The sequence below is a fragment of the Chrysemys picta genome, chromosome 3 (genome assembly GCF_011386835.1).
Source record: "Chrysemys picta bellii isolate R12L10 chromosome 3, ASM1138683v2, whole genome shotgun sequence".
NCBI classification, from domain to species: Eukaryota; Metazoa; Chordata; order Testudines; family Emydidae; genus Chrysemys; species Chrysemys picta.
Window position 1 is genome coordinate 134,302,368 of NC_088793.1, and position 13,497 is coordinate 134,315,864.

At 42.7% G+C, this 13,497-nt stretch overlaps 1 protein-coding gene across 1 annotated transcript in view; it reads right to left on the reverse strand.

Moving 5' to 3' along the window:
- NID1 (nidogen 1) overlaps nucleotides 1–13,497 on the reverse strand; it is a 77,338-nt gene that overhangs the window by 18,866 nt on the left and 44,975 nt on the right. Inside the window, exons 13-14 of the mRNA XM_005291189.5 lie at nucleotides 2,533–2,760; nucleotides 1,415–1,587 (exon numbers count right to left, since the gene is read on the reverse strand). Of these exons, the coding sequence (XP_005291246.1) occupies nucleotides 1,415–1,587; nucleotides 2,533–2,760 (401 nt within the window). The remainder of the gene's footprint in view (nucleotides 1–1,414; nucleotides 1,588–2,532; nucleotides 2,761–13,497) is intronic.

Below are 13,497 nucleotides of genomic sequence, written 5' to 3' on the forward strand. Positions count from 1 at the left end.
AGGAATTTCCAGTTCTGCTTATACATCAACCTGACTGCCCAAGTTTGTACTGGGTCTGATCTACAACATCAATTTATTATTATATAGAATCTTCATACAAGAGACAATGGACTCACCCAATTCTACTCTTACATCAGGGCAATCCTACTGACATTACTCACTGAGATCAGTATTTGGCCTACAAAGAATACCCAATAAATACAAAAGTACAACAGTTACAACATCTGGTTCTGGTAGCCACTCTATAGTGGATCTGGGACAAAAGGGGTAATGCCATGTGTCAGGGAGAACAAATGAACGTGCTGAAGTTGGGTAGCTCAAGGAGTCAGATCATATCCATATCATTTAATAGAGTTAAAAGCAGTGGTGGCAACCTGCGGCCCATGGGCTGCACACAGCCCATCAGGGTAATCTGCTGGTGGGCTGCCAGACAGTTTGTTTACATTTGCACGGCTGCCTGCAGCTCCCAGTGGCCGCGGTTCGCCGTTCCCAGCCAATGGGAGCTGCGGGAAGCAGTGCGGGCCGCAGGGACATGCTGGCCGTCACTTCCCACAGCTCCCATTGGCCGGGAACGGTGAACTGCAGCCACTGGGAGCTGCGGACGGCCATGCAAATGTAAACAAACTGTCTGGTGGTCCGCCAGCAGATTACCCGGACGCGTCGCGTGCAGCCCACGGGCCGCAGGTTGCCCACCACTGGCTAAGAGTCACATGCCATGGAAAAGAGGATGGGATTTGAAAAGCATCAGGGAGTCATTTGATAAGAAGAGGCTTTTTCCAAACAGTGGGAAAGAATGTGGGGAAAGGATTTTCCACCCACAGGGACCAGACCTGGAGAGGGGGACAGACAAGTTTGACATCTGAGGTGATTAGGGAACTGACTGGAGAACAAGGTGATATTAGACAGATGACAGGAGGAGAAAAGACAAACTCAATGGAAGACCTTTAAGAGTAATATGGAGTTTTATACTGGAGGCTGCAGTGAACAAGAAGCCAGTGAAAACCATGAGTCTGGGAGTGAGGTATTCCCACATACGATCTATAAGAGGCTTTTTTGGACATAAGAAGGGACACAAGATTTATTCACGATGAAGAGTTAAAATGCTGTGGGAACCTTTCATTTAGTGTAAATAATCTTTTTGTAGCCTCAGTTTCAGGATTCTTTATTACTGAATAATACATTATAAATAATAAATAATAAACTAAATAATAAATAATTTTAATAAAAGTGAGAGGATATCAAATTTGTGTGGAGCACAGGTAAATTTGGGACTAAAATGAGTAAGTCCTTCAATGTAAGGGAGATTTGAGAGGGTTTCCCCTCTAAACAAGGTCCATAATCTGTCTCTTCAGTGACCTAGAAGACATTTTTTCCCTAAGCACCAGTGGCTATAGGAGGTACAATAGATACTCACTGGAACATGCAGTAAAGCTTTTGCATCAGTTTTCTTCATACTATTTTCCACCAGTGGGACATGTTCAATCTTCCCACTTTGGGCAAAGAGTAAGTGTGTTCCTGGGGGCAGAGGAATTGAATCTGGTCGAACAGAGGGCCCAACAGGAACAGGAGGAGCAGCTGTGCTCAGACCTTGGTAACAGATGACGAAAAGCAGATGAAAAAGTCAGTTCATGTAAATACAGCAAAGCAAGCCATTATCTTTAATGCATAATTAGAAAGAAATACCACTATAATTGGATAGTAACAAGAAAAGTAGTACAGCAGATATTTCACAGCTTCTGAATTTTTCTTGCACACGGTGGTGCAATAGAGTGTGTTATAGCGAAGGCTGTGAGTTTGTCACAGAGGTCACGGATTCCGTGACTTTCTTCTGTGACTTCTGCAGAGGCCGATGCACCTGGCTCAGGGGCAGCTCAGGCAGCCCCTGCGCCAGTCGTACCGGTAGTTGCTGGGGCAGTCTGGGGCCACTGCACTCGCTCGCCCGCCAGCAGCAGCAGAATTTGGGTGTGGGAGGGGAGAGGGGGCAGGGGCATGGGACAGGGGGAGGTGGGCTCTGGGCAGCACTTATCTGGGGGGCTCCCCAGAAGTGGTGACATCCCCCTCGCTCAGCTCCTAGGTGGAGGAATGGCCAGGCAGCTCTGCGCGCTGCCTCCACCCAGAGCGCTGGCTTCGCAGCTCCCATTAGCCAGGAACTGCAGCCAATGGGATCTGCAGGGGTGGTGCCTGCGTGCCGCCCCCGCCCCCCTCTCTCCCCCAGTACCTGGGCTGCCTCCCCCCACCAAGTTTTAGTCAGGGGTATTTTTAGTAAAAGTCATGGACAGGTCACTGGCCCTGAATTTTTGTCTACTGCCCGTGACCTGTCCGTGACTTTTACTAAAAATGCCTGTACTAAAACATAGCCTTAGTTATAGCCCCTGAAGAGGTTTAGCAACGGGCATGTTCCCACTGAGATAGCCCAGCTCTGCAATACTCCAGTGCAGCGCTGCACCTACATGGTATACCAGAATCCACTGAAAATAGATGCTGCAACAATTTAAGAGATACCCATAGAAGAGAAATCCATGAGCAACTTACATGGGGGTCGGATTCCTGGTCCAGTTCTGGTGCCATCAATCTCATTACCATTCCTATCCACACACCAACAATACCCAGTGCTAGAATGGCATTGAGTTGGTTGGTAATTCCCGTGCTCATCACACTGAGGAACAAACTGACCAACGGGTATGGGCCTCTGTGGGTAGGAAGAGCCCCTGCTAGCCAAAGCTTGTTCTTGTTCACGCTGACATTTAGTCTTCTCCAGTTCTGCAAAAAAATAAAGCAATGAATATTTTATTTTATACACCTGACCAGCTACAGGATCCCAGTGCAGCAGAATATGATGGAAGTATTCCAGACTCCAGCCTTTAAAGAAAGTTTTTACTATTACAAGTCCTGATGACATATCTGAAAAGATAATGTGTAGTTACTTCAATGATAATCTGACAAATGGAAGTGTGGCACATTTATCTCAAAACAGATTTCACAGTCAGCGTTAAAAGTGTAACTTTGTATAGTCTGAGACCATGAGCAAATGCTAGATTTTAATACTTTATGTATTCAGATAACAACATGCACTAACAAGAATCATTCTACTTGTCCATTGTGACCTAGAATGGAACTTCACTCCTCCAGGAGGAGGCAACATAATGTGTAGTCAATTTGCAACACCACCTCACCCCCCGAATTGTGGCTAACTAGCTATGCCATACTGTAGATGCAATTTTTTCTGCAGCTCTAAAAGATCCCTTCAGATCCACAAGAGCAAGTCCATGATAAGCAGCAGAAATTACAAGTTCTCTGCAGAAGCCAGAAAGTGTAGTGCCTCCTTATGGCTTTATGTCACAAGCAGGGTGACATCCCTCTGGTATCTGCAAAGACAATGTGGTCTGGTCCAAAAGGGGGAGGAACACATGCAAGGGGGGGGGGAAGAAATCATAGGACTAGATTCTACTGTCTTGTAAATGTGTTGAAAAGGACATAACAGGCAAAACAGATATACCAGTCTAGAAACTGATGACATGCAGCAGCCCCACCACCTGTGGAGATCTGTTAATAAAGAGGTCACAAAGGAACCTTAGCAATCTATATGATCAGGAGGGTTGGGCACAGTCCTCTGAAGAACAGGTTTTCCTAAGACATCACAAAATCAGTGTATGAAAAATATACTGTAATCATATACCTCATGCAACAGGGAATAGTAGCATGGGCGGAACACCAACTTTTCCTTCGACATGCCTTTCAGCATAAACTAACTCAAAACATACAGACAAATGACTTTTTATGTCTCTATACACAACTGACTGGATTAGTGTTATCTTACTCTGGGGGTCCCTGCAGCGTTTGGGAGGGCGAGAGATCAGTTGTGACTGCACATCCCCTACTTCCTGCCTCAGCCTGCAGAACCAGTTCTCCAGCCAGCAAGCCAGCAACAACCACTCTGAACTGTTTGATGACAAGGTTTAACATCATCACTTCCATTTATTTGTTTGTGTTTTACACCATACAACAGCCTGGTAGGGAACAGTGACCCAGTATCAGCAGTACACCCCTGTGAAGCCACTCAGAGTAGAGCAGGCTCTGCAGATGACACAGCTTATTCGTATGGTTTTACAGTCACACAGATACAAACCTTAGATTTAAAAAAAAATATATATTTAAACCAGTTATGCCAGAACAGGCTTAGGACACATCTCAGACACCTGGACACAATTAAAATAGGGAAATGCAAATGTCTGGAGAACAGCTCAGCGTCTCTAAACAAATGAAATATTTGGCCTCAGCTCTCATGTGGGTGGTGAAGTACATTGAGACAAGGTACAGCACAGATTTTTGAGGAACACTATAGAGCTAATATGTTGTGTGTGTTTGAAATGATCATCTTCCCAGCAATGCACTATAAAAAAGCAGAGTATGCAGTAATTGGCTCGTTTGCCCACACTGTTTGCTTTTTTAAGAGGTCATGTTCTGTGTACAGTATTCTCCAGTGAAAGCTGAGGGTGTACAGCAGCTGGAGGCCAGCCACTTTTTTCATAAAACACGGTCTTACTACAGCTAAATAGAAATGTCACAAGAATCTTGGCATTAACATATGTATATGAACTTAGTTTCATGGAAACCTTATAGGAATGTCAAAAACGAGATGGCAAAACCCACAGCAAAATGGTAAGTTGCAAGTTACTCATGACTACCAATTTAGGTCCCAATCCTGCAAATATTTATACGTGTGTTCAACTTTACTTAAGCAAGCACACGCATAACTGTTTGCAGGACTAGGGCCTTAGGCGAATATTGCAATCAGAGCCATGTGGCCAGACCCTGAAACTCCATACAGTCACAAAGCTCTGCTCATGTGGATCCAATTGAAGGACTGAGGCCTTAATTTTGACAATTCCTTTCCAATAGCTAGTTAAGAAGAATGTAGATGTTAAGAATGAAAGTTTCCAAAACACATCCCCAGTGTTCATGAACTGATAAGAGTTTACAAAAATATTTATAGAGAAGAGAATCTCAAGCAAAATAATTTCACTTTCACCGCATAGACAGGCAGCTATAGTAAAATTACCTTTTATATAACCATAGCGGTTCACCTTGCAGTTTTGTTAAGTCTCCCCAACACAAACACAAAAACACATGCTTTATTTGCTATTGCAATGCTAGGAATCAATTTTACAAACGTTTATAAATAAACGTTTATTTATGCAATTAGTCCCAATAAAGTCAATGGGATTACTCACATAAGTAAGAGCTTGTTGGATCAGACATCTAGTTTCCAGACTCTGGAGCCCATGGCTTTTTTAAACTTTGAAAATCTTAGCCTATATTTATAAAGATACAGAAGACAGCTAAACACCCAATTCCCACTGCTTTTCAATGGGAGTTGGGTGCCTTTGAAAATCATAATCCTACTCATTTGTGCTACATGCTCTATGTGCATATTTATATTTGTGGTAAGCTTTCAGTTCCGTCCAACTGTCTGTAGGTTACCTTGAGATCTATTCTTTCATTCTTGTAAACAGCCTACTTTAGATAAATATTTTTATTAAAAATCTGTGAACAGAAATAAGAACATCATCAGCATATGCATTCTATACTGAGCACACACATTTGTTTTGGCTAGTCTTTCACCTTTATTCTCATGCTTCAACTCATAATGCTTACTTTAGCTCATATTACAACATACACATAAAAATTCACCATCACCATCACTACCAACCAAAACAATGAAATCTGACAACTATAAGCACTCGTCACTTTGCTTTTACACTGCATTTCTTTCCCCTCTTTTGTTAGTTTGAATTGTAAGTAGGGCTGTGTATTAATTGCAGTTAACTCAAAAAAATTAATCGCGATAAAAAAAATTAATGATTAATCACAGTTTTAATCGCACTGTTAAACAATAGAATTCCAATTGAAATGTATTAAATATTATTGGATTTTTTCAACATTTTCAAATATATTGATTTCAATTACAATACAATATACAAAGTAGACAGAGCTTATTTTATATTGTTATTTTTTATTAGAACTATTTGCACTGTAAAAATGGCAAACAAAAGTAATAGTATTTTTCAATTCACCTCATACAAGTACAGTAGTGCAATCTCTTTACTGTGAAAGTGCAACTTACAAATGTAATTTTTTTGTTCCATAACTGCACTCAAAAACAAAACAATGTAAAACTTCAGTGCCTACAAGTCCACTCAGTCCTACTTCTTGTTCAGCCAATCGCTAAGACAAACAAGTTTGTTTACATGTACGGGCGATAATGCTGCCCGCTTCTTATTTACAATGCCAACTGAAAGTTAGAACAGGCATTCGCACGGCACTTTTGTAGCTGGCATTGCAAGGTATGTACATGCCAGATACATTAAATATTCATATGCCCTTTCATGCTTCGGCCACCATTCCAGAGGACATGCTTCCATGCTGATGATGCTCATTAAAAAAATAATGCATTAATTAAATGCATTATTAAATGCAAATAATTAAATTAAAACTCCTTGGGGGAGAATTGTATGCCTCCTACTCTGTTTTATCCGCATTCTGCCATATATTTCATGGTATAGCAGTCTCGGATGATGACCCAGCACGTTGTTCGTTTTAAGAACTTTTTCACAGCAGATTTAACAAAACGCAAAGATGGTACCAATGCGAGATTTCTAAAAGTAGCTACAGCACTCGACCAAAAGTTAAGAATCTGAAGTGCTGTCCAAAATCTGAGAGGGACGAGGTATAGAGCATGCTTTCAGAAGGGTTAAAAGAGCAACACTCCGATGCGGAAACTACAGAAATTGAACCATCAAAAAAGAAAATGAACCTTCTGCTGGTGGCATCTGACTCAGATGATGAAAATTAACATGCGTCGGGCCGCACTGCTTTGGATGGTTATCGAGCAGAACCCATTATCAGTCCTCTGGAATGGTAGTTAAAGCATGAAGGGACATATGAATCTTTAGTGCATCTGGCACGTAAATATCTTGTGACGCTGGCTACCACAGTGCCATGTGAATGCCTGTTCTCACTTTCAGGTGACATTGTAAACAAGAAGTGGGCAGAATTATCTCCTGCAAATGTAAACAAACTTGTTTGTCTCAGTGACTGGCTGAACAAGAAGTAGGACTGGGTGGACTTGTATGCTCTAAAGTTTTACATTGTTTTATTTTTGAGTGCAGGATTTTTGGTTTTTTGTTACATAATTCTACATTTGTACATTCAACTTTCATGATAAAGAGACTGCACTACTATACTTGTAATGGGGGAACTGAAAAATACTATAACTTTTGTTTTTTATAGTGCCAATATTTGTAAAAAATAATAAATATAAAGTGAGCACTGTACACTTTGTATTCTGTGTTGTAATTGTAGTCAATATATTTGAAAATGTAAATATCCAAAACTATTTAAATAAATGGTATTCTATTATTGTTTAATAGTATGATTAATCGCACAATTAATTTTTTTAATCGCTTGACAGCCCTAATTGTAAGCTCTTTAGGGCCGGGACCTGGTCTCCTTTCATGTATATAAGTAGACAGGGAGGCCACTGGCACTAAGATGTAACATTTAAAATTTTCACCATTATTCTAAAGAATTACACTATTGGTTGGGGTACACTTTGTTATTAAACATCTACACAAGAGTCTACATTTACCCATTGCTTTAGGCACAAGGCTTGATTTTGCAAGTCCTACGACATGTTAATTCTTACGTGAGTAGTCTGATTTCCTGCAAAGAAGCTTTTTGTTAGTAAGAGCTTGCAGGATCCGGCTCATACAATAGATAAGAGACATTCCTTGCCCTAATGAGTTTACAGTATAAATCTGGCAAAACACAGGACAACAGTTCCACATTGTGACACCAGGGCCACCCAGAGGATTCAGGGGGCCTGGGGCAAAGCAATTTCAGGGGGCCCCTTCCATAAAAAAAAGTTGCAATACTATAGAATACTATATTCTCGTTGGGACCCCTGCGGGGCCCGGGGCAAACTGCCCCACTTGCCCCCCCCCCCCCTCTGGGCGGCCCTGCGTGACACAGAGGCCCATTTGTGGTTCACTACTGTCAGCAACAGGACTGACATACTCACACCACCTCACACAGTGGTGTCATGTTTAGGGCCCTACCAAATTCATGGCCATGAAAAACGCGTCACGGACCATGAAATCTGATCTCCCCCCCATGAAATCTGGTCTTTTATGTGCTTTTACCCTATATTATATCGATTTCATCGGGGAGACCAGCGTTTCTCAAATTGGGGGTCCTGACCCAAAAGCGAGTTGCAGAGGGGTTGCAAGGTTATTTTAGGGGGGGTCGTGGTATTGCCACTCTTACTTTTGTGCTGCCTTCAGAGCTGGGCAGCTGGAGAGTGGCAGCTGCTGACTGAGGGCCCAGCTCTGCAGGTAGCAGTGCAGAAGTAAGGGTGGCAATACCATACCATGCCATCCTCACTTCTGCGCTGCTGCTGGCGGTGGCTCTGCCTTCAGAGCTGGGCTCCTGGCCAACAGCCACTGCTCTCCAGCTGCCCAGCTCTGAAGGCAGTGCCGCTGCCAGCAGCAGTGCAGAAGTAAGGGTAGCAGTACCGCAACCTCCCCCTACAGTAACCTTGCAACCCCCTCAACTCCTTTTTGGGTCAGGACCCCTACAATTACAACACCGTGAAATTTCATATTTAAATAGCTGAAATCATTACATTTATGATTTTTTTAAATCCTCTGATCGTGAAATTGACCAAAATGGGCCATGAATTTGATAGGGTCCTAATCATGATATATCTATATATATACACACACACGAGAGGTGCCAAGTAATATATCACTGGAAAACTAATAACTCACTGATCACTAATATTCTTCCGTGATGTATGTATCGGGTGTATACCAAGAGTTATGGATATGTGCTAGAATTATGTTCTTAAAGCAATTCATAAACCCAGTCTGCCCTAGATAATGGAATGTGTATTTGCTTGGCTGATCAACCTGGTCATCTGGCAGAGACGCTGAAGGCACATTTACTTATAAAGTACACAAAGCTTTCAAGCTAACAAGTAGGGGAGAAGACATCATGGTGTCTATAATCCAGCAAGAGAAAAAAGCTTTATCTGGGCTATAAAGTCAGGGAGTCTGACCCTCAAACGATAAGCAAATAAATCAACTGATTGTATGTATAACACATTACTGTATTATAAAAGTGTATCAATTAAGTTATTTTATAAAAGCCTGTGATCTAAACTCTTGGGTGTATCAAGTTCCAGAATAACATGCTGCCTGATTTGGGACCTATCTCCTGATGTGCTCCACTTACTTTTCTTTCCATTTTTGTTTCTAACAGTCTCTATAAGGCTGAGAGTATGCACAATGTATGATTGTAAATATGAACACAGGAAACCATTTTACTATATTTATTCTTAGACTTATGTCACTGATTTTTCTAGACTTTCAATTATATTTGTATATGTTAACTAAAGTTCAAAAAATTTGTATTTCACTAATTTCCATCTCCTTAATTAAATCTAAGTAGCTGCCTAAATAAAGAACGTGTTATATGTGACAAGTGCATGTTGCACTCCAATATATAATTTTATAATTGCAATAATCAATAAGAATACAGGGTTAAAAAGATTTGTAATAATATGTTTACCATAGTACTAACCAGGCTAACTTTCTGAGCCAAAGTTAATGGGAATTGCAATGATGAAAATATCAAAACAAATATGAGGATTGTTGGGAATTCAATACGCGACCTTTAGCACACAATGGTTAACACTCCACATGCCATTTGAGTTAATATGTGGACGCGGGAGTTGAAAGACAAGGAAAAGCTAAACAAAGTCAAAACTTTTAGTTATGGATGGAACATGTCCAAATGTGGATTTAGATTTATTTTATAAATCTAAGGGTAAAAAAGGAGATAACAGATATAAAAAAAATGAAGTGTGCCCAGTATATAGCTGAAAAGTGGAGTTGCTTTTGTCAAATATACACAGATGGGTCCAAAAAAAAAAAAAACCAACAACAGATCAGGAAAAGTAGGGACAGCACATTGTATACCAAAATTAGGAATTAGTACATCTAAAAGAATATCTGATTTTGTAGCTGTCGTGATGACCAAACTAGCTATTAATGCTAGTGTGTTACACTGGATCTGGGACGTACGTCCAGCCGTAGGGATCATGTTTTTGGATTCAATATCAGGCCTTATAGCACTAATAAAAGGGACCTCCGTATGTAGAAGTGATTTAGTCAATGAAGTTATCTTTCTAATAACAGAGTTAGTATAGATAGGAACACATGTAGCATTAGCCTGGATGCCAACACATATGAGGATAACAGGAAACAAAATGGCAGATAAAGTTGCTAAAAGCACTGTAAGAAATGGAAGGATTGACCGAGAAATACCCTTGAGTAAACAGGAATTAAAAAAACTAATGTGCCACTGTCAGACTAGGTGTCAGCTTATGCCAAGGCCCCAGGCCTTACTGAAAACTCACAAATGCATAGTTGGAAACCAGTCTGGCTTACCTGTGGGTTCGTATAGTTAAAATTGATATTAGTGTTATAAGAATGGGTGTAGTGTTTAGAATTTATGGAATGCTTGGAGGGTGCTGCTTGTAATACTTACCCATGCTATAAATGTAATACTTAACTTTTGCGCTATAACTGTAAGATATTTGTTCTGAAAGTCTAACTCACCAAACAGGAAAAAAAACTTCATCTAATGCAAAATGCTAGATTCCTACAGAAGGTGTTGCCTCCTGCCCATCAGGAAGTACTGCTGAATCCAAATGGGCCATTGTGGAACAAAGACTTTGTCAATTGCTCCCCACCCCTCCACCCCCCAGGAAGAGTTCTCCCATCAGCTTGGCTTGGGTTAGCCCCAAAAGACATAAAAGCTTGCTTAGTATAGAAGCGTCTATAACCTTTTGAACTTAAGACTGTATCTTTGTGCATGTATGCTTACCTGCTTTAACCTTTAAACAACTCATTTCTTCTTCCTAGTCAATAAACCTTTCGTTGGTTTATTATAGGCGTGGCTACAAGCATTGTCTTGTGTGTGAGATCTAAGGCGCAAAATGACCTGGGGTGAGTGACTGGTCCTTTGGGACTAGGAGTAACCTGAATATTGCTGCGATTTTTGGTCTAAAGCAGGGATCTCAATCACGCGGCCCGCGGGCTACACGTGGCCTGCGGTCTACATGCGGCCCGTGGGGTTCTTTCGTGTGGCCTGCCAAGCTCCCCATGGCCCCGCCTACCCTGTGCCGCCACAAGCCCCACGCTGCTCCCTGAAGCGGCTGAACTACTGCATGTCCCTGCAGCCCTGGGCAGGGGGATGGGAGGCGAGTAGAGGACTCCATGCTCATGCAGCTCCCATTGGCCGGGAACTGGGAACCGCGGCCAATGGGAGCTTTGGGGGAGGTACCTGGAGGAGCAGCAAGAGCAGCACATGGTGCCGTTCCCCCTCCCGCCCCGCCCCGCGCCCCCTAGGGACTCCGGCTGCTTCCTGGAGTGGAGCAGGGCCAAAGACAGGGCAGGCAGGCAGGGAGCCTACCCTGGCCACGGTGCGCAGCGCTGCCACCCCGGATCCGCTCTAGGTAAGCGGCGCCAAGCCAGAGCCCGTACCCCGCACCCCTTCTGCACCCCAACCCCCTGCCCGGAGCCCCCTGCCACACCCCACACCCCTCCTGCACCCCCTGGGGGCAGGGAGGGGGCAGAGTTGGGGTGAGGACTTCAGGGAAGGGGTTGGAATGGGGGCAGGGAAGAGGCGAGAAGAGGCGGGACAGGGGCGAGGCCATATGGAAGGGGTGGAGTGGGGGCGGGGCCATGGGCAGGAAGTGGGGGGTGTCAGTGATGCAGCCCTCGGGCCAATGCACTAGTCCTCATGCGGTCCTCGAGGTCATCTGAGTTTGAGACCCCGGTCTAAAGCGGCCATCTATCACAGAGGCATGCTTGCCTGGGGTGACAAGATAGACTGGGGAGCCAAATGGGACTGCCTGTGACTCCATGTTAAGGCTCTGAATATGCTTTAGGAGTTCGCATTTGTTACTTGGTTGGCGAAATCTAATTATAGAACACAAACAATTTGGGGTTTGTGCCCAGTTCCTGGATAGTCTGCCCTGAGGTTGGTACTCATACTTGTGAGCCCCTGCAGACAGCATGACACCTCATACAGAATGATTTAAAAAGAGAAGTGGTAAAAAAATGTGTATCAATGAAAGAAGAGGAAGATGATTTTTCGAATTGTGCTTTTGAGTAGAGGATAATGAAATACAGAGCCCAGATAGGAAAAATGAAGTGATTTTGTTTAGAGTACTAACTGGCCATTGTGGTTTAAACAAAAATCTTTTTTGAATAAACAAACACAAAGTTGGACTATGTACGTGATGTAAGGTAGAAGAAACAACTGATCACCTTTTATGGGTATGTAAGGGTTTTGATAAAGAAAGGGAAAAGATTGAGGAATTTCAATGGCTTAAGCTAACAAAAGTTTTATATTTTATAGTAAAAATATCAGGGAAAAGGGGTAGTATTAGAAAGGCTTTGTTACAACGTACATTACCTGAAAGATACAGGACAGAATGAGAGAACATAAACCACGAGGTATCTAGGAATTGTAGCTGGTGGCGGCTATAACTATCCAATCAAGTTTGCTTCACCATGAAAAACAGAAACAGAAAAAGAATGAAGTGGGGAGGCTCTGGAGATTGCAGAACATGAACAGCTCCTGCAGGGAAGACCCTGAGACCAAGGGAGCTGTGATCTAGAGAGAAGCCGAGGGAGCAAGAGGCTCTGAGGAAACCTCAATGGAGTTTGGGCCTAGAGGCCATGTCAGAAGGCTATCTAGCTAGGAAGAACAATGAGAACAGACTGGGATGGAAGATGAGCTCCAGCTGTAAGAGAAATAAGAGAGTTAAGTATGGACTGTTGTGTGGTGATGGACTTTATTTTGGGACCCTGAGGACTGTTAGGACCCATTTCTGTTATTAAACCTGGGGCCAGAAATTAATTGTTTTTTATATTAAACCCAGGCAGCGAGTGCTGTTATCCATGTGAAATCCTGTGCATAGTTCTTCAGGGGCCTGTAAGAGGGGGCTAAAAGAGGCAGGGTACCTGTAAAGAGAACCCAACCCTCCCACAGGAGGGGGCGCTTGGTAAATGGCCACCCTGTTACAGGGGCCTGTATCCTGGAGCACAGTGACTCTGAAAAGGACTTAAAAAATCACAGTAGACAAGTAACTGCACATGAGCTCCCAATGTGATGCTGCAGCTAGAAGGGTAAATAGGATCCTTTTATGTATAACTAGGGGAATGTCATGGAGGGCGGAGGTAGTATTACCTTCGCACACGGCACTAGTGAGACCATACTGGAATGCTCTGTCCCATTCTGGTGTCAACACTTCAAAAGGGATGTTGAAAAATTGGAAAAAGGCTCAGAAAAGAACTACAAGAATAATTTAAGGTCTGAAAAACATCTGTTACAGAGAGATATCTAAGATGTTCAATCTATTTA